This window comes from Mustelus asterias, chromosome 17 (genome assembly GCF_964213995.1).
Source record: "Mustelus asterias chromosome 17, sMusAst1.hap1.1, whole genome shotgun sequence".
Lineage (NCBI taxonomy): Eukaryota > Metazoa > Chordata > Chondrichthyes > Carcharhiniformes > Triakidae > Mustelus > Mustelus asterias.
Window position 1 is genome coordinate 60298422 of NC_135817.1, and position 21606 is coordinate 60320027.

Consider the following 21606-nt stretch of genomic DNA (forward strand, 5'->3'; position numbering starts at 1 on the left):
GGAGGACACAGCAGGCTCAGTGGTGGAGGGGAATGCAGGTGGCGCTCCCCCTGGCGGTGCGGGAGGGGAGTTCAGGTGGCGCTCCCCCTGGGGGCGGTGGCTGGGATCGCAGGTGGAGGAGCTCCTCCTGGCGGCGGTGGCTGGGACCGCAGGTGGCGCTCCCCCTGGCGGCGGTGGCTGGGACCGCAGGTGGCGCTCCCCCTGGCGGCGGGGAGGACTCAGCAGGCTCGGTGCGGGAGGCCTCAAACCTGTGGAAGAACCATGGCGACCAACATCGAGGAGATCTTCCGCTCTTTTGTGGTGAAGAAGATGAAGGAGATCGAGGAGGAGAAGCAGCAGCAGCAGCAGCAGAGGTAACGGGAGGGAGCGAATGGGTGAAATGTGATCTTTGGCGGGGCGGCGGCGGCTGGAGATCGGAGCTGTTTCCGGCCCGAGCCCGGCGGCGGCGGCGGCGGGGCCTCCGGGACTGATTCCAGAGAGAGAGCGGCTCACACCGCAACCGCACCGGCCCCCCAACCCCCCCCCCCCCCAACCCCCCCCCCCAATCCCCCCCCTCAATCCCCCCCCCGACCCCCCCTCAATCCCCCCCCGACCCCCCCTCAATCCCCCCCCGACCCTCCCTCAATCCCCCCCCGACACCCCCTCAATCCCCCCCCGACCCCCCCTCAATCCCCCCCCGACCCCCCCTCAATCCCCCCCCCGACCCCCACTCAATCCCCCCCCCCGACCCCCCCTCAATCCCCCCCCCGACCCCCCCTCAATCCCCCCCCCCCGACCCCCCCCTCAATCCCCCCCCCCGACCCCCCCTCAATCCCCCCCCCCCGACCCCCCTCAATCCCCCTCAATCCCCCCCCGACCCCCCCTCAATCCCCCCCGACCCCCCCTCAATCCCCCCCCGACCCCCCCCAAACCCCCCAAACCCCCCTCAATCCCCCCTCAATCCCCCCCCAACCCCCCCTCAATCCCCCCCAAATCCCCCTCAATCCCCCCGACCCCCCCTCAATCCCCCCAAACCCCCCTCAATCCCCCCCCAACCCCCCCCCAAACCCCCCCTCAATCCCTGCCCAAACCCCCCGACCCCCCCTCAATCCCCCACAAACCCCCCCGACCCCCCCTCAATCCCCCCCGACCCCCCCTCAATCCCCCCGACCCCCCCTCAATCCCCCCGACCCCCCTCAATCCCCCCCGACCCCCCCTCAATCCCCCCGACCCCCCCTCAATCCCCCCCGACCCCCCCTCAATCCCCCCCGACCCCCCCCTCAATCCCCCCCGACCCCCCCCTCAATCCCCCCCGACCCCCCCCTCAATCCCCCCCGACCCCCCCCTCAATCCCCCCCGACCCCCCCCTCAATCCCCCCCGACCCCCCCCTCAATCCCCCCCGACCCCCCCCTCAATCCCCCCCGACCCCCCCCTCAATCCCCCCCGACCCCCCCCTCAATCCCCCCCGACCCCCCCCTCAATCCCCCCCGACCCCCCCCTCAATCCCCCCCGACCCCCCCCTCAATCCCCCCGACCCCCCCTCAATCCCCCCCGACCCCCCCCTCAATCCCCCCCGACCCCCCCCTCAATCCCCCCCGACCCCCCCTCAATCCCCCCCGACCCCCCCTCAATCCCCCCCGACCCCCCCTCAATCCCCCCCGACCCCCCCTCAATCCCCCCCGACCCCCCCCTCAACCCCCCCGACCCCCCCTCAATCCCCCCGACCCCCCCAATCCCCCCTCAAACCCCCCCAACCCGCCCCTCAATCCCCCCTCAACCCCCCCAACCCACCCCTCAATCCCCCCCAAACCCCCCTCAATCCCCCCCCAAACCGCCCACCCCCTCATTCCCCCCGCCCCCCCCCTCAATCCCCCCGCCCCCCCCTCAATCACCCCCGCCCCCATCAATCCCCCCGCCCCCATCAATCCCCCCGCCCCCCATCAATCCCCCCGCCCCCCCATCAATCCCCCCGCCCCCCATCAATCCCCCCGCCCCCCATCAATCCCCCCGCCCCCCATCAATCCCCCGCCCCCCATCAATCCCCCCGCTCCCCCCCCATCCCCCGACCCCCCCTGATCCCCCCGACCCCCCCTGATCCCCCCGACCCCCCCTCGATCCCCCCGAACCCCCTCAATCCCCCCGACCCCCTTCGATCCCCCCGACCCCCCCTCGACCGCCCCGACCCCCCCTCGACCGCCCCGACCCCCCCTCGACCGCCCCGACTCCCCCTCGACCGCCCCGACCCCCCCTCGACCACCCCGACTCCCCCTCGACCGCCCCGACCCCCCCTCGACCGCCTTGACCCCCCCTCGACCGCCCCGATCCCCCCTCAACGTCCCGACACCCCCTCAACGTCCCGACCCCCCCTCGACCGCCCCGACCCCCCCCTCGACCGCCCCGACCCCCCCCTCGACCGCCCCGACCCCCCCTCGACGCCCCGGCCCCACCTCGACCGCCCCGATCCCCCTCAATCGCCCCGACCCCCCCTCAATCGACTTGACCCCCCCTCAATCCCCCGACCGTCCCCCTCGGTCCCCCCCGACACCCCCCTCGGTCCCCCCCCCCCAGCACCACCCTCGGGCCCCCCAACGCCTCCCTTGGTCCCCCCCCGGCGTCCCCCTCGGTCCCCCCCCCGGCGCCCCACTCGGTCCCCCCCCGGCTCCCCCCCCCGGCTCCCCCCCCCGGCGCCCCCCTCGGGTCCCCCCCGGCGCCCCCCTCGGGTCCGCCCCGGCGCCGCTCTCGGGACCCCCCAGCGCCCCCTCGGTTCCCCCCCGGCGGCCCCCTCGGTCCCCCCCCGGCGGCCCCCTCGGTCCCCCCCCGGCGGCCCCCTCGGTCCCCCCCCGGCGGCCCCCTCGGTCCCCCCCCGGCGGCCCCCTCGGTCCCCCCCGGCGGCCCCCTCGGTCCCCCCCCGGCGGCCCCCTCGGTCCCCCCCCGGCGGCCCCCTCGGTCCCCCCCCGGCGGCCCCCTCGGTCCCCCCCCGGCGGCCCCCTCGGTCCCCCCCCGGCGGCCCCCTCGGTCCCCCCCCCCGGCGGCCCCCTCGGTCCCCCCCCGGCGGCCCCCTCGGTCCCCCCCCGGCGGCCCCCTCGGGTCCCCCCCGGCGCCCCCCTCGGGTCCGCCCCGGCGCCGCTCTCGGGACCCCCCAGCGCCCCCTCGGTTCCCCCCCGGCGGCCCCCTCGGTCCCCCCCGGCGGCCCCCTCGGTCCCCCCGGCGGCCCCCTCGGTCCCCCCCCGGCGGCCCCCTCGGTCCCCCCCCGGCGGCTCCCTCGGTCCCCCCCCGGCGGCCCCCTCGGTCCCCCCCCGGCGGCCCCCTCGGTCCCCCCCCGGCGGCCCCCTCGGTCCCCCCCCCCGGCGGCCCCCTCGGTCCCCCCCCCTCGGTACCCCCGGCGCCCCCCTCGGTTCCCCCCCTCGTTCCCCCCGGCACCCCCGTCGGTCCCCCCCGGCGCTCCCCCCCGGCGCTCCCCCTCGGCGCCCCCCTCGCTCCCCCCCGGCGCCCCCCTCGCTCCCCCCCGGCGCCCCCCTCGCTCCCCCCCGGCGCCCCCCTCGCTCCCCCCCGGCGCCCCCCACGGCGCCTCCCTCGGTTCCCCCCCGGCGCCTCCCTCGGTCCCCCCGGGACTCCCCCCAGCGCCCCCCTCGACATCCCGCCCCCCGCAACCCCCTCGACATCCCCCTGCGAGCACCCTCCTCGACCACCCCCCCTCGACAACCCCTTGGACCAGTTCCTCATCCCCCCGACCCCCCCAGCCCACCCAAGCTCTCCCTCAGATCCCCCTCAGCCCCCCCTCGGCAGGCCCTCGGCCTTCCCCTCGAACTCACTATGACCCCCCCGACACCCCTTCGATCCCCCCAACCCCCTCAAACCCCCAACCCCCTCAAACCCCCAACCCCCTCAAACCCCCAACCCCCCCTCAGCCCCCCCCCTCAGCCCCCCGTCAGCCCCCCCCCGTCAGCCCCCCCCCTTCAGCCCCCCCCCTCAGCCCCCCCCCTCAGCCCCCCCCCTCAGCCCCCCCCCTCACCCCCCCCCTCAGCCCCCCCCCTCAGCCCCCCACCTCAGCCCCCCCCCTCAGCCCCCCCCTCACCCCCCCCTCAGCCCCCCCCCTCAGCCCCCCCCCTCAGCTCCCCCCCTCAGCACCCCCCCTCAGCACCCCCCCTCAGCACCCCCCCTCAGCACCCCCTTAGCATCCCCCCTCAGCCCCCCCCTCAGCTCCCCCCCTCAGGCCCCCCCCTCTGCCCTCCCCAACCCCCCACCAAAACGCCACAACCCACAACAACCCCCCACCCCGTCTCTCTCTCTCCCCCCCACCCCGTCTCTATTCCCCCCACCCCGTCTCTCCTCCCCCCCCACCCCGTCTCTCTTTCCCCCCCCGTCTCTCTTTCCCCCCCCCGTCTCTCTCCTCCCCCCCGTTTCTCTTCCCCCTCCTCCACCCTGTCTCTCTTCCCCCCCCCCCGTCTCTCTTCCCCCCCTGTCTCTCTTCCCCCCCGTCTCCCTTCCCCCCCCCGTCTCTCTTTCCCCCCCCGTCTCTCTTCCCCCCCCCCCACCCCATCTCTCTTCACCCCCACCTCCACCCCCAGTGTTTAGCACTGTAGCCTCACGGCGCCGGGGACCCGGGTTCGATTCCCGGCTCGGGTGACTGTCTGTGTGGAGTTTGCACGTTTTCCCCGACTGCCTGGGTTTCCTCCGGGTGCTCCGGTTTCCTCCCACAGTCCAAAGACGCGCTGGTTAGGTGCATTGGCCATGCTAAACTCTCCCCCTGTGTACCCGAACAGGCGCCAGAGTGTGGTGATCGGGGATTTTCACGGTAACTTCATTGCAGTGTTAGCGTAAGCCTTACTTCTGACTAATAAATAAACTTTAAACCTGTCTCTCTCCCCCCCACCTCCACCCCCAGTGTTTAGCACTGCAGCTGCCCCCCCCCCCCCCCCCCCCATTCTTGTTACAGTGAAGCAAGAACTTTGGTTCACTGACATGTCTGAAGTTAATAACCTTTAACTCTCGTGGTGGAATTGATGTTTTATCCAATAAACCTTTTCTAACTCTCCACTGAAATTAATTCTTGTTTTTATATTGTCAATTCCACCACAGAAAAATAACCTTTCACTGCATCCCAATACATGTGACAATAAATCAAACCATTGTTCCAACAGCAAAATCCAGGCCCATTCAATCCAAACTATATTGCAGGGTCGATCATATAGTTTTCATTGAGAGCTGTCTGAAGTGATGAATTAACAGTGCACAGCATTACTAAGTGTTCACTTCAATGTCAGTTTTTTCTATACTGTACTGAAAAAAACCTGTAACTTTAAATTAGCGAAATAGAAAACTTGTGTTTTCTGTATAATATTATATTGAGAACAGAGTAAAATGCTGAACAATGATTTGGCAAAACCAGTGTGAATAGCAGTGAAAATTCTCTAGCACCATGGAAATTAATCCAAACTCTTAATGTCATTTGGTTACCTGAGTTCACATTGCAAGCTGCAGCTGAAAGAGTTAAAATGAAGGCCTTATGTTTTTCAATGCACAGCAGCTCAGTGGATTAGGGCAGCAGATCCGAAGATTATGTTTCAGTCGCCCAAACAGTGCTGTCCCTCCGAGTTCAGAGATGTATGAAGTTAGGAGAGTGCGATTGTTTCACAGAGATTTCAGTCAAATGCAGTGGGCAAGTAACAGTTTTCTTGCCGTGTGCTCATCTGAAATGTTGCTGGAAAAAAAAGTTGCAATACAATTATAAATATTGTGTCTGTAAACTTGGGTTATCTCTGAGGAGATTTTAAGAAAGCAATCCATTCCTGTTACAGTGAAGCAACAACTTTGGTTCGGTGACGTGTCTGAACTTAGTAAACATTTACTTTGGTGGTGGAATTGATGTTTTATCCAATGAACCTTTCCTAACTCTCCACTGAAATTAATTCATGTCAATTCCACCACAGAAAAAAACCAGTTAGCCTTTAATTAGTTGCATTAGCATAGGGAAACCTCCCAAGTCTCGTCACAGGAACATAATCAGACAAATGTTGCTACTGCAAAAGAAGGATGTATCAGGATGGTAACTAAAAATCTGACTGAAGAAATTTAAGGACTGTCATAAAGGAGGAGGGAAAGGTGGAGAGAATAACAATCTCAATATCAGGAGGATAACATCTTGAAAGAGACAGTAGACAAATTTCAACCTGTGTTAAAGACTCTTGAGCTTTTTTTCAATGCTTTGTTGCCCCAAGGTTATCCTACATTCAGTATAGTAATTATGATTGGCCTAGTTTGCCACTGTGCTCTGTTATGTCAGGTTACGAGACGGGAGAGTGGAGGCTATGCAGTATAACTCGTAGAGCATTGCATATCCATACATCGTTACTTTATAGAATCTTACAGGGCAGAGGAAGAGCCATCGTACCTGTGCTGACTCTTTCAAAGAGCTGTCAGATTTAGTCCCCCCGCCTAGCTTTTTCCCTAAAGCTCTGCAAACTCATCCTCTTCATGCGCCGGTTCGTTTACCTTTCGAAATTTCTGACGGAATTTCATCCACCACACTTTCAATGCGTTCCAGATCTTAACAACTCTCTTAGTGATTTAAACATACATTTAAATGTATACGCATTTCTATCTCTTTTTTTGGATATCACAAAATAATGTTTAAACTGCAGCAGACCCATGGCTTGAGAATTGACTTCCAGGAGTTCTTGAATTGGAGAGTTGTTACTTGATGTTACTTGATTTGGAATCAGTCTGGTAAACCTTTGCTGCGTTCTAGCTACAGCAAAAATATCCTTCCCCTTCCAGAGTCTTAAACTGTGCACACAATTTTCCAGGTGTGGTCTCACCAAGGCCCTGTATAGGAGCAGCAAGAAGTTTAACAACACCAGGTTAAAGTCCAACAGGTTTATTTGGTAGCAAAAGCCACACAAGTTTTCGAGGCTCTAAGCCCCTTCTAAGCCCCCGAAGGGGCTTAGAGCCTCGAAAACTTGTGTGGCTTTTGCTACCAAATAAACCTGTTGGACTTTAACCTGGTGTTGTTAAACTTCTTACTGTGTTTACCCCAGTCCAACGCCGGCATCTCCACATTAGGAGCAGCAAGACATCCCTGCCCCTGGACTCAAATCCTCTTGCCAACATACTATTTGCCTTCTTTATTGCCTGCTGCACCTGCATGCTTACTTTCAGCTACTGGTGTACAACCACACCCAGGTCTCATTGCATATTTTCCCCCTCTCAATCTGTAGCCATTCAAATAATCTGCCTTCCTGTTTTTGCTACCAAAGTGGATTAGTGGTCATCCATCTGCCATGCATTTGCCCACTCATTCAACTTGTCTAAATCACACTGAAGCATCTCTGCATCCTCTTCATAGCTCACCCTCCCACCCAGCTTTGGGTTACCTGCAAATTTGGAAATATTGCATTTAGTTCCTCATCTAAATCAGTAATATATGTAGTGAAATTCTGGGGTCCCAGCACTGATCCCTGCGGTACCCACTAGTCACTGCCTGCCATTTGATAAAGGACCCGTTTATTCTTTCTTCCTTGTTTTCTGTCTGCCAACCAGTTTTCTGTCCATCTCAGTACAGTACCCCCAACCCCATGTGCTTTAATTTTACACGCTAATCTCTTATATGGAAGTTTGACAAAAGCCTTCTGAAAGTCTAAGTAAACCACATCCACTGCCTCCCCCTTGTCAAATCTATCCTTGAAGAATTCCAGTAGAGTTGTCAAGCATGATTTCCTTTTCGTCCATGCTGACTTTGTCCAATCCTGCCACTGTTTTGCTCTGCTATTAAATATTTTATAATGAACTCTTTCCTCACTACCGACATCAGGCTTACTGGTCTATAATTCCCTGTTTTCTCTCTACCTCTCTTTTTAAATAGCAGGGTTACATTAGCTATCCTCTAATCCATAGGAACTGTTCCAGCGTCTATAGAATCTTGGAAGATGACCATTAATGCATCCATTATTTCTAGGACCACTTAAGTACTCTGGTATGTAGACTTCCTTAAGTTCTCTTGGATGTAGTGTCACTGTCTTGGAAGAGAGTTTGAATTTTCCATAGGATATCAAGATAGCTTAAGCACTACTGCATTATTTCTGAGTTATGGAAGCCTCTTCAAATATTGATTGATAATGATGTGTTAGGGCGGCACAGTGGTTGGCATTGCTGCCTCACAGCACCAGGGACCCGGGTTCAATTCCCGGCTTGGGTCACTGTCTGTGTGGCCTCTGCACGTTCTCTGCATGGGTTTCCTCCAGGTGCTCCAGTTTCCTCCCACAGTCCAAAAATGTGCTGTTTAGGTGGATTGGCCATGCTAAATTATCCCTCAGTGTATCCGCACAGACGCCGGAGTGTGGCGACAAGGGGATTTTCACAGTAATTTCATTACAGTGTTGATGTAAGCCTTACTTGTGACTAATAAATAAACTTTATTCTGTGCTTTGTAGCTTTCTCTGTTATGGATGCCGGATGAGGGAGAATCTGGTTTGACAGTTACTCCCTGCACATGGCATTTTACTGACAGACATACCTTAGGCTTGTGCATGAATACAATTTTCTTTACTTTTCCAGTGGAAAGGTGATCAATGGGGCAAATGGTGAAATTAAACCTGTAGTGGAGGTGAAGGCATCTGAAAATGTGGCTGGTACCACTGTGGATGTACAAGAGGAACCGGTGGTGAATCATGCCTGTCATGTATTACCTGGTTTTCAAGAGGACCATCAAAATGATAATCCTGGTGAGTCCAGATCCACTTTCTCTCCCATTTCCATTTCTTAACCTTATTTTTCTACTTTCCTCACCATCGGATGAGAACTGATTAATCATCTCTTTGCAGGAACTGTCCATACTTGTACATTTTTTACCGTGGGTATTAAACTGTGCAGTGCCACCTCTCCCCTTAAAAGAGGCTTTGAATAGGCTTTTAATCATATTTTCAAAATGTAATTTCTAGGATAAAAAGCATTGCTTGAATTTAAGCTAGTGAATGTGCTAGAACGTCAAAATTGCACCTAATTTTTTTTTTTGCAAATGTTTTTGTGGATGACAAATAATACTCATTCCTAAAAAGAATGATAACAGACCACCTCCTTGAATCCCTTCAGTTCCTTGCGCTGATAGTGATCACATTGGTGCCTCATTCTAATATATACTTGATACGGTTTGTCCCACGCTCTTCCATGCTCCTGCTTGAATTGGGGGTTGAACTGGTTTATTGGAGACAGAGATGTGAAGGTTGTCCTGGGCCGCGAGTTTACAGATTGTGGTCGTATATACAATTCTGCCAATGGCCCGCAGTGCCCAGTTTTAGGATGTTAGGTTTGCCGTTTATCTGCTCTATTTATTACAGTGGTATTACATAACGGAACATGTCCTCAACGTGAAGATGAGACTTTGCCTTTGCTCAGACTTTGTCACTCCTGCTGCAGATGTTGTTGTCTGAGATGTGCGGATCCTTTGTTTCCTGCATGCAATTGGCATTTTGAATGGCATGAAGATTCTGTATTTACGTTGTAGATATGGACTAAACTAACCACAGAAATCCAGAAGTCCATTCTGATACAAATGTGGCGCAGTAAATCTTAATTACCACCAAATAACCGCTCTGACACTGAAAATTAACTTTTACAAGTGTGGAGTCTAATTCCTTCAGCTTTTAATTATTGTTGCCAATTCAAAACAAAATTCTGAATCTCTTTTTTTCTCAAATCAAAGTTTCTTTCCTATCTTTCGTTTACTATCTGTACTCAATTTGATATTTAATTTACTATTAGATCTTGCCCTTTCTGACTCAAACTTTTGCAATTTGTTAACAATTCGTCAGTCTGATTGATTGGAGGGGTGCATAGTTGTTTGCCCTGTTACACAGGTTCCAGATGCCCTTGCAGCGACTTGACATGCAAAAGCTCATCGAAATTAAGCATGCAAGTTTAATGAATAGTGGTGACAGTAAACTCTGATTCATTGTGCTTTTGGTTCCCTTAGCACTTCCTCCAAGTAGTATTCAGGATGGATTTGAAGGCACACTCATTTATCATTTGAAAGGGGAGGTGGAAGTAAGAATCGTGGAGCTTTTTTGCCCTTGTTTGACATGAAGTCATAAAAGCTGCATGTAAGGTTGCAGGTACCACGCCCATCTGTTGGTACACCACTAGATTAGAATTTTGGACTGTTGCCCGAAAGGTATAAGTATGACTTTATCAGGCTGTTGCTGCTAGTCTGAGGGACAGCATTCAAAAATGTTGGGCACGAGCTATAGATGTTGCTGGGATTTGCCTGTTTCGTGTCCTGAAATGATGTCTAAGTCCTTCCTGATGGGCTTCTTAGCCATTTCTCTTATCATTACGTCTACAACTCAGTGACCACTTAAGACATTAAGAATCAATCATGTGGAGGCTTTGGAGAGGGTACAGAGAAGGTTTACCAGGATGTTGCCTGGTATGGAGGGTCTTAGCTATGAGGAGAGATTGGGTAAACTGGGGTTGTTCTCCCTGGAAAGACGGAGGATGAGGGGCGACCTAATAGAGGTGTATAAAATTATGAAGGGCATAGATAGGGTGAACAGTGGGAAGCTTTTTCCCGGGTCGGAGGTGACGAACACAAGGGGTCACGGGTTCAAGGTGAGGGGGGCAAGGTTCAACACAGATGTCAGGGGGACGTATTTTACACAGAGGGTGGTGGGGGCCTGGAATGCACTCCCAAGCAAGGTGATGGAGGCGGACACACTGGGATCGTTTAAGACTTATCTAGATAGCCACATGAACAGACTGGGAATAGAGGGATACAAATGAATGGTCTCGTGTGCACATGAGCAGTGCAGGCTTGGAGGACCGAAGGGCCTGTTCCTGTGCTGTATTGTTCTTTGTTCTTTGTATTATGAGTAAAGGTTTAGGTTGGGGAAAGTGGGTGATTGGGAATCAGTTGGATTTTTACAATGGTCCATCTGCTTTCATGGGTTGTGCTAGGCCAGAATTCAGTTTCACTATTTATCATGGTAAGATTTAAAGCCTCAATCTGTTGGTGCTAGGCGGTACTGTAACCATTAGGCTACCATATCCAGCATTATAGTAGTTCTGGCATTCCTGATTACCAAATAAGACATTTTTTAGTATATTTTTGTGAAAGATAGTTTTGAAAAGTATCAGACGCCTTGATCTGCTGAAACTAGTAAATTATTCATTATAGTTGTTTAAAAACATCCCTTATTAAAAATGTATATATTTGATGGTACGTTATATTAATAAAACTTCACTAGATTATGGTGAAGAATGTTGGTGCTTAAAGAATTAGACACCCTTATTAAAAACAGATATATTTGATGATATTCACTAACTATATTAATACAACTTTACTAGATTACAGGGAAGAGCTGCTAACGTTTAGAGAACTGAAAGACCTGACATGTTGGTCTGACTTTGGTTATGGCAGCTGCAGAACTTGTTAGTGAAGGTTTGAATTGAACCTAAGCCAGTCTAGTCTCCATTGCCATTAATGCTGCATGTGCCATGATTGAATGAGTCCCTGGCTTTGTTACCCTCATGGAAAAGAATCTGAAATAAAAATAGAAAATTCTGGAAGCATTCAGCAGGTGTGTGGAGAAAGAAGCAGAGAGCATTTCATGTCATTTTATTTTGTCCGTACTTTGCTTTTAAAAAAAATCCTGAGTTTGAGAAAACCGTACCTGGTTTCTCTTCCCTGAATAATTAATCACAAGAGTCATACGTTTAGAATGCAGCTGATGGTTCATTAGAAAACACAGTGAAAGTACTTGTAAACGTCACTGATTTTATCCGATCCAGTATGCTAAATCACTGCCAGTTTCTCGAGCTGTAGGGAGAGACCGATGGGTTTCAGTCAGAAATTGTACATCTCAATATGCGTTGGTTTGATTGGGGTAAAGTGATGGAAAGATTTGTCAAATCTGCAACCTACCATTGACTTCCTTGACCAGGAATGCAAGCCGAAGAAAATCCTAATAAAACTTGGAAATGTTGTTGTTTCTTTCTTACCTAAATGAAATGAATGGAAGACTGCAGGGAAAGGGCAGTTTGTGACCCTGAAATTTTACGTGGCAGAATTTTGGGCGAAGTTGAAGCTGTTCATTTGCCAAAAACAAAATTGAGGTTATGCTGAACCTTTATAAAACTCACGTTAGACCACAACTACATTCTGCGTCCCTGAGTTAGTGCCCCTCTGTACACTGAAGTTACTGACACGCACTACCCTTGGTTTACTGAACCTCGGTACCCTCAAGTTACTAATGGCCTGCTCTCTCGAGTTACTGACACGTACTACCCTTGGGTTACTGACCCTCTGTGGCCGGGTTACTGACCCTCTGTGGCCGGGTTACTGACCCCCTATGCCCTTGGCTTATTGACACCCACTACCCTCGGGTTACTGGCCCTGTGCCCAGTTCTGGTCACCACACTTTAGCAAGGATGTGAGTGGTCTTGAGGGGTGAAAGGGATTTCTCAGACTGGCTCCAGAGTAGTAGATCTTAGCTACAAGGCTAGGCTGGAAAAGCTGGGTTTGTTCTTTTTGGGGCAAAGGGGATTGTAGGGTAATTTGATAGAGGTGTACAAGATACTGAAAGATTTAGATAAGGCGGACAGAGCAAAGCTGTTCCCATTACCTGATGGTACAAGGACAAGGTGACCCAGATTTAAGGTTTGGGCAAGAGATGCTATGAGGTGCTGTGAGGAAGAACTTTTTTACACAGTGAATTGTATTGACCATAGAACCATAGGAAAAGTTATGGCACAGAAAGAATCAACCCATTGTGCCTGAGCTGGCTAAAAAATACAAAAATAACTGCCCATTCTAATCCTATTCAAACTAGATCCAAAATTGTCTTAGTGGCAGGAGGCAAAGGTTGATGGTTGGCAAATGGAATTTAACCCTGTGTGAGATGAGTCATTTTAGGAGGACTACGAAGACATGAGGAACGGTAGGAGGCTAGGAAGTACAAAGGAGCAGAGGGACCTTTGTGGTGCAAGTCCATAGGTCCCTGAAGCAGCAGGATAGGTAGATAAGGTGGTTAAGAAGGGATAGAATATAAGAGCAGGGAAGTAATGATGGAGCTGTATAAAACACTCGTTAGGTCCAGCTAGGGTACTGTGAGCAGTTCTGGTTGCCACACTATAGGAAGGATGTGATTGCACTAGAGAGGGTGCAGAGGAGATTCACCAGGATGGAGTGTTTCAGCTGGTTAGGTTGGGGTTGTTTTCCTTGGAGTAGAGAGGGTGGAGGGGAGGCCTGATTAGGAGGGACATGGATATGGTAGATAGGAAGGAACTTTTCCCCTTAGTAGAGGGGTCAGTAGCCAGGGGGCATAGATTTAAGGTAAGGGTTAAAAGATTTATAATGGATTTGTAGAAAAATTTCACCCAGCGGGTTGTGGGAATCTGGAACTTACTGCCTGAAAGGGTGGTGGAGGCGGGAGCCATCACAGCATTTAGGAAGCATTTAGATGAGCACTTGAAACACCAAAGCATACAAGACCATGGACCAAGTGTTGAAACATGGGATTAGAATGGATAGGTCCTTGACGGCTGACATAGAAACGATGGGCTGAAGGGCCTCTTTTTGTGCTATAAAACTCTTATGACATCTTCCAGCAGTCTGTCTGTAACCTGACAGATTACTGCACTTTAAGTGCAATTCCAGATACCTTTTAAATGATTTGAGGGTTACAGCCTCCACCATTAAATCAGGCAGCAAATTCCAAAAATCCACCACCCTCTGGGTGAAGAGGCTTTTCCTCATGTCCTTCAAATCTTCTACCAGTCAATGTTAAATCTATGCCCTCAGGTAATTGACCTCTCTGCTGGGGGAAACAGGGCTTCCCTGTCTACTCTCGCCCCATATAATCTTGTACAGCTCAATCAGGCCACCCGTCAACCTCTTCAGTTCCAGGGAAAACAACCCCAGCCTATACAGTCTTTCCTCATAGCTGCAATTTTCAAACCCTAGCAGCATTCTTGTAAATCTCCTCTGCACTCTCTCCAGCGTCACTAGGTCCATCCTGTAATGTGGTGACCAGAACTGTACGCAAAATCCCAGCTGTGGCCTAACCAGTGTTTTATTTATTTCCAACTTAATATCCCTGATTTTGTATTCGATACCTTGTTCACTAAAGGAAAGCATTCCACAAGTATTTTTTAACCACCTTGTCCACCTATCCTGCCACCTTCAGGGATCTGTGGACATGCACTCCAAGGTCTTTCACTTCCTTGACCCTTCCCAATATCTTCCCATTTATTGAGTATTCCCTTGCTTTGTTTGCTCTCTCCCTTGCACTTCTCTGAATTGAAGTCCAACTGCCACTTTTCCGCCCACTCAACCAAACCATGGAGTCAATTTTGAATCTAACTTGCCACATGCTCCTGTATCCTATGGGCTTTTTATCTTTCTGACCAGTTTGCCATGGGGGACGTTGTAAAATGTCTTCCTAAAATACATGTAGACAACATCTACTGGACTACCCTCATCAATCCTCCTTGTTACTGCCTCAAAAAATTTGATTAGATTAGTAAGACATGACCTTTTCCCAACAAAACCATGCCAACTAACCCTGATTAATTGATCTGGATCTATTTACAAAAGTTAAAATTTATTTATTAGTCACAAGTAAGGCTTACATTAACACTGCAATGAAGTTACTGTGGAATTCCCCAAGGATGGTGGAAGCAAAGATGATGAGTAATTTCAATAGGAAATTGAATAGGCACTTGCGAGAAATATACTTGCAGGGGATAGAGAAGGGATGGGACTGACTGGATGGTGCTGCAGAGAACTGGCATGGACTCAATGGGCTGAATGGCTTCCTCTGTGCCATAATGATGCTATGACTCTAAATGGAAGAGCAATGCTTTACTCCTTTCCAAATTTTGTAGCTGACCGTGATTTTTAGAATTATTATGCAGCTTGGCTTTGAAATATTCTGGAAAATCTTTAGAGATACGTTAATTTCTATAGTTTCAATCTTGCGTTCAAAAAAGTATCAATTTAGCATTGACATCAGGAACTTGTGAGAACATGTGTAACATCCATCTGTGGTCAGGAGATGAACCTGCTTACACTGGGAAGTGGATGCATCGCTGAGATCAGCACTGCTGAAAATTTAGCAAAATGCCTTGGCAGGAGGCGAATATCCAGTTTTGAGAATTGTTATTGCCAAGCTGTGCGTCATGTCTGTTTCAACTTGGCTGTGTAAGCCAGTGTTTTACAATTACTCCGGTGAAGTCTATTACCACACTCAACTGCGAGACAAAATCCTAGAAGTCACACTAAGATGCATTCTGTCAGATTAAAACCATTGTCAGAATTCCAAGTGTGGGGCTTGCCCTATCCCCCAAGCACATAATTTAATTCTGTACTTCAGCAGACTGTTGGGCATTGTGTGCTGTGATGTGTTTACTGTTAAATCTGATGACTCAACCAGTCTAGAGATCAGGCAATTAAAATATTAGAACAAAAAAATGTTTCATATCTTACAGAGGAATTTGGATTTTGAAATAATAGTTATTTGTCATCAAACCTACAATGGCGATTTTTATTTATTCATTCGTGGGACATGGGCGTTGCTGGCTGCCAGCATTTATTGCCCATCCCTAGTTGCCCTTGGAGGGCAGTTGAGAGTCAACCACATTGCTGTGGCTCTGGAGTCACATGTAGGCCAGACAGGAGTAAGGACGGCAGATTTCCTTCCCTAAAGGACATTAGTGAACCAGATGGGTTTTTCCAACAATCGACAATAGTTTCATAGTCATCAGCAGATTCTTAATTCTAGATATTATTTTCATTGAATTCAAATTCCACCATCTGCCGGGGAGGAATTCAAACCTGGGGCCCCCGGAACATCAGCTGAGTTTCTGGATTAATAGTCTAGCGATAATACCACTAAGCCATCGTCTCCCCGATAGCAACTGCACTACAAACAGAAAAGTACTTAATTGGCAGGTTTAAGTTTATTTATTAATGTCACAAGTAGGCTTACATTAACACTGCAATGAAGGTTGTGAAAGGCTTTCTATATAAATGTGTGTCTTTAAGAGGTTTGGGATGTTTAACTACATTAGAGGTGCTTTATAGGTACACATTGTTGATGCAAGGACAGCACAGCATGCCCAATCCATTTGATTTGGTCAGTTATATAATTTATATGGCATTCTTCTGACTGAGAATTTCATGTACAGATAGAATAGAATCATTGCTACAGCCCAGGAGGAAGTCATTCAGCCCATCAAATCATGGGCGGCACAGTGGTTAGCACTGCTGCCTCACAGCTCCAAGGACTTCGATTCGATTCCCAGCTTGGGTCATTGTCTGTGTGGAGTTTGCACGTTCTCCCTGTGGGTTTCCTCCGGGTGCTCCAGTTTCCTCCCACATTCCAATGCTGTGAGGGTTAGGAGCATTGGCCATGCTAAATTGCCCCTTAGTGTCCCAGGATGCGTAGGTTAGAGGGATTAGTGCGGTAAATGTGTGGGGTTACGGGGATAAGGCCTAGGTGGAATTGTTGGCAGTGCGGACTAGATGGGCCGAATGGCCTCCTTCTGCAATGTAGGGATTCTATGATTCGAAGTCCCTCCTATCTCACTGCAAGAGCAATTTAGCTAGTTCTACTCCCCTGCCCTCCTCACCTGCTTTGGGTGCTTTTAAAAGCAACCACTGAATCTGATTCTGAATCTGAATCTGAATCCTTTCAGGTAATGAACTCCTGATGGTAATCACTCGTTGTGTAAAATACATTTTTCCGCATGTCAGTGACTTTTGGTTCCTGACCCTCCTGTCAATGAGAACAGTTTCTCTCTTTCTCTGCCCTGTCTAGACTGCTCAATATTTTTAATATCTCTGTCAAATCTCCTTGCAAATGTCTCTTCTCTGAAGAAAACAATCCTTTCTTCTTTAATCTATCCATATAACTGAGTCCCTCATCTCTGGAGCCATGCTCATAAATCTTTTCCTGCACTCTCTCTAAAGTCTTCACATCCTTATTAAAGTTCGGTTAAAATTACATGCACCAATTTTTGGTAAAGAGCAATGTTGTAGTTTGAACATTTATGTCAACTATTGCTTCTAGATTTTCATTTCTTTTTTTTTTATTCAGATAAGGAGAATTTAACTACAGAAAGTGTAGCAACGGAACAAATTAAATCCCCAGCTTTGGGTGGCAAAGAAGATAGTGTAACTCCATCAAGACGAAAAAGCAAAAAACATAAACACAAGCATCATCACAAGCACAAAAGCAAAAAGAAGAAAAAGAAGAGGCGAAAGAAAGATGAAAAGAGGGACCGCTCCAGGTCTCGCTCAGGATCTCGTTCGAGTCTGAAAGCACAGTCTGGCTTACAGGTACGATCGCAATCTCAGTCAAAGTCACCTTTAAACAATGAAAGTAGCAGCAGAAAGAATAAAGATATCTCCCTTTTGACAAGCTCCAGAAATCGGTCAAATAAAAATACATTTGATGAAGTAGCTGCTACAGATACTGCTGCAACGGTGGGAGCTGGGGAAGAATGCTCTGAGGCTGAAAAGAAGCCATTGCTACAGGACAATTGTAACAAAAGTTTACATGTCAAAGAGAAAAATGTTGCTGACACAAATGTTGGCAAGGAATGTACTACAGTTGGAAACAATCCTGAATTGTTGGCTGCAGCGTTGGTCGATGAACAGAATCAAGAATCCAGGTTGTTTCAGAGCAGCGGCTTGGACAATGTACAGTCAAAATCTACTCAGACTGTTGAAGAAAAGACCAGAACTGAGGCAAGGAAAACAAAACGAAGTCGGTCACGATCTCATTCAGAGTCAGTGAAGCATCACAAGTCCCGATTGCATTCCCACTCTGAACATTCTCCTGTAAAGAAATCATGTTCCAGCTCAAGCAGTCGGCATCAGTCATGTTCCAGGAAACAACTCTCACCAGTTCAACTTCGGTCAAAGTCAACCTCAAGAGAACAGAAGAAACACACAGAATCATCCCCCAAGTCTAAAAGGAAACAGTCTAGGTCTCATTCTATAGCAAGGAACGAACAACAGTCAAAATCGAAATCTCGGTCTCCTTCAAGGTTACACCGTAGGTCAAGGTCACACTCTGTAACAAGGACCAAATGGCAGTCAAAATCACGGCACTGTTCTAGGTCATGTTCACGTTCAAAACACAGGAGTAGGACTCCTTCAGGATCTCCTGTGAGATTAAGATCCAGAGCCAAACGATCGCACTCACCAAGGCCTAGATCACGGTCCAATGACAGGAGATGCCATCAGTCAAGTTCAAGAGCATACCAGAGTAGGCTTGTGAGGACACGGAGGTCACCTGATTGGCGGAGGAGATCCAGATCTCCTTTAAGGAGACAGAGCGCCAGCAGAACGCCTGAACGCCTCACAGACTTGGGTAAGATGCAGCTGTTTTTTTTACATGTGTCGTAGTTTTCTTCACTGCTATGATTTCTTTTCAAGGACTGGCTGGGATTGACTTTTTCATGATGGGAATCTAAGAGCTAAAATTTACTTGGTGATTAAGTGATAGTGCTTTATATTAAAACAAACTCTGTCTGCACCCCCTAACAGTGTACCCCAACTTAAGCAACTGCTCCCCTACTGCCACCATGTGAATATTTTCCCTTTGTACATTGGCTGTTTTTGTGGCAGTTCAGTTTGATTGATCACAATTTGGAAGAAACCACTTCAATTGTGCTGGCATTGCTCTACTTTTGTTCAGATAAGATCTGTATACCTCGTTGTGGGACAGCGATACCATCAGCATCTGCTGGATTCAGTCCTAGAAGCCAACATTCTTGAGGGGCCATGAGTTGATAGTGGACCCTTTCCTTTATATTGGAAATTAGACACCTTGCAGTTTGTGCTGTTCTGAAGCTTTCATTAATTGGTAACAATTGTTTTTAAAATAATTGTAATTTACCACATTGAGGAAGACTGTTTTTGAGGGAAGGAGATCAAAATTGTAAGTTTATCATGCTCGAGAACTAACCAAAAACATACTGAGGATCTGTTATTTCTTTCAGATAAAGCACAGTTGCTAGAAATAGCAAAAGCCAATGCTGCAGCCATGTGTGCCAGAGCTGGTGTACCCCTGCCAGCAAACCTGAAACCTGTTGTGCCCCTTGTTAAACATGTGATCACCAAAAAAATAGGTTGCTCGTCAATACAAGAACTCACAGAGGTAAATATTTTTTTATATTGTAATCTTTTGCATTCTGATTTCTTGGCTTTTGACAGACCTGTGGCTTAAAGCACTGGAAAGTTCATGACCTATTGCTACATCTTTGCCAAAGTGCCTCTGAGCTGGCTGTGTATAGCAGTGGCCCTGGGACCCACCTCCCCTGTCCCCCTCCGCCCACCTCCTTCCCCTCCCTCCGCACGTCTCCTTCCTCCCCCCCCCCCCTTCCTCCTCCTCCCCCCCCCCCCCCCCCCCCCGGCCCACCTCCCCTCCGACCCACCTCCTTTCCTCCCCCTCCGGTCCACCTCCTTTCTCCCCCACTCTGACCCACCTCCTCCCCCCACCCACCCCGGTGACTCTGTGCAATTTTTCCTCGCCTTGGTGGCAAATTGTAATATCTTTCATAAGATTTGTTTGTTTTTCCATGTTTATATTTATCTTTTTGTGCACTATCTGGATATTTCTTCCTCAGAAATGCAAGAAAATTGTTGAGAGCAATGATGATAGTGAATTGGGTAATGGGCCTCATGCTTCTGAAGAGGATGAATCATTTATTAATCAACCAATTAAAGTTAATGAACTGAAACCCATTTCTTTCAGCTTAAACGTAAGTAATCTATCTTTGCGAGCTATTTCGATGTTGCTTTTTTGCTATTTTCTATATGATCAGCTACTGAGGTAATAAACAGGGATAGTTCTTCCTCAGTTGCCTAGCCGTTGAGAACAAGGTCAGTTGTAGCACGAAGCCATGCATGCCAGGAAGTCCCAAGTTTCAATTTCAGTTATTGCGCAATTATTTAGTCTCAGCTAGGCTGACCATTGGCGTTTCAGCATCTTCATGGTGTATAGTGTAAAAAAACAACCAGATTCTTCCGTGATCTGCTAATCCTACTGGAATGTGGACAAGTGGATGTTGGGTGAGAACAGGATTGGGCTTAGTACAGTGCCCTTCGCAGTTATGTGGCCTGCTGATAATCAGCGGAATCAGATGTGAGGAGCCGTCACTTGTTTATGGTGCCTTAACATAGCTAGTGTCCAAAGAATCATACTGCAACATAACCAAGTACTTTCAGGCGATGGAGGAAATTTGTTGGGAGTGGGATTTTAAAAATGCAATTTCAAGACCAGCATGCAGTAATACTGCTTAAGAATAAATTTTCCAATTTTGAACTGCCAGCATGGAGCTTCTCCTTAAGGGAACACTTGCTAGGAAAGTATTTGCATTGTGCTAGAAATTTCCCCTACTGGAGAGTTAACCCTGAAATGTGTACAGTGAAAGTGACAACTGAACACAATAAAAGTGTTTCACCAAGGTTGTTTCAGGCAGGTCATGAGGTAGCTTTTTTGTAACAAAAGCTGGAACATTTCAAGTCTATTAACCCATGCAAGAAATCTTCAAAATTTACCGATCTTAATTGTCTAATACTATGGATATTTAAGAGCATTTTGCAAGGAATACAGACTTCATTGCATAAATATGCTTTTGTAAAACATTCAAAATCAATTATATATAATGTTTTTGGCTGCACACTTCCTTTCTACATTACTTGATTCCCTATTTTTTGTTTTTAACATGCTTTGTTAGTTTTTCCATTATAAAATCCTATGTCCTTATTTAAAGTTAATTTTGACGATAACTTGTCACTCTGTACAACATCAGTTGACAGCTGCCTTATTGTCTATGCCAGCTTAGCCACCCACTTCTTTTTCCCGAAAATTTCAGATGCTGAATGGTAATTAAATGCTTTAACTTTATTAGTAAAATATCCGAAACTTAAAATGTTTTTCTACAAGAGTAAATTGATTCTTGTTTTGTGACTTTTCACTGTTTCCTCTCTTTCCCCCTCCCACTATTGGCAGCACAGTGGTTAGCACTGCTGCCTCACAGCACCAGGGACCCCGGTTCAATTCTGGCCTTGGGTGACTGTGCAGAGTTTGCACGTTCCCCTTGTGTCTGTGTGGGTTTCCTCCGGGCATTCCGGTTTCCTCCCACAGTTTGAAAGACATGCAGATTAGGTGTATTGGCCATGCTAAATTCTCCCTCAGTGTACCCGAACAGGCACCAGAGTGTGGTGACTAAGGGATTTTCACATTACAGTGTTAATGTAAGCCTACTTGTGACACAAATAAACAAAACTGCATCCCATTGCTCTCTTCCATGAGCAGTCAGGGCCAGGGCCCCATTCTGAATCTCCCTAACCTATTCTCACTCAACTACAGAGTTTTGCTAGTTGTCTCTCCTATTAACTTTACTGTTGCTGCCCTGAAAAGCCACTGGCTTCTTCGTAGCACAGGTTGGAGCCGTACTGAGTTGAAGCTTTGCCTCCTCAAAGGCTGTTTGAGTTTTAGAGAGAACTGAATTACATGCAGTGCACCTATTTATATCAACATCCTGTAGTATTTTGCTTTTGTCCATCTGATTTATTGACTAATTGGAGACTTCACAAGGTCACTGAAGTGTTTATTGAC

General features: G+C 49.6%; 1 protein-coding gene across 1 annotated transcript in view; it reads left to right on the forward strand.

Annotated features, from left to right (window-relative positions):
* The first annotated feature begins 226 nt into the window (after window positions 1-226).
* Window positions 227-21606, forward strand: part of sonb (SON DNA and RNA binding protein b) — a 51500-nt gene continuing 30120 nt past the window's right edge. The window contains exons 1-5 of the mRNA XM_078232791.1: window positions 227-353; window positions 8534-8700; window positions 17071-18351; window positions 18983-19140; window positions 19610-19744. Of these exons, the coding sequence (XP_078088917.1) occupies window positions 262-353; window positions 8534-8700; window positions 17071-18351; window positions 18983-19140; window positions 19610-19744 (1833 nt within the window). The 5' untranslated portion in view covers window positions 227-261. The remainder of the gene's footprint in view (window positions 354-8533; window positions 8701-17070; window positions 18352-18982; window positions 19141-19609; window positions 19745-21606) is intronic.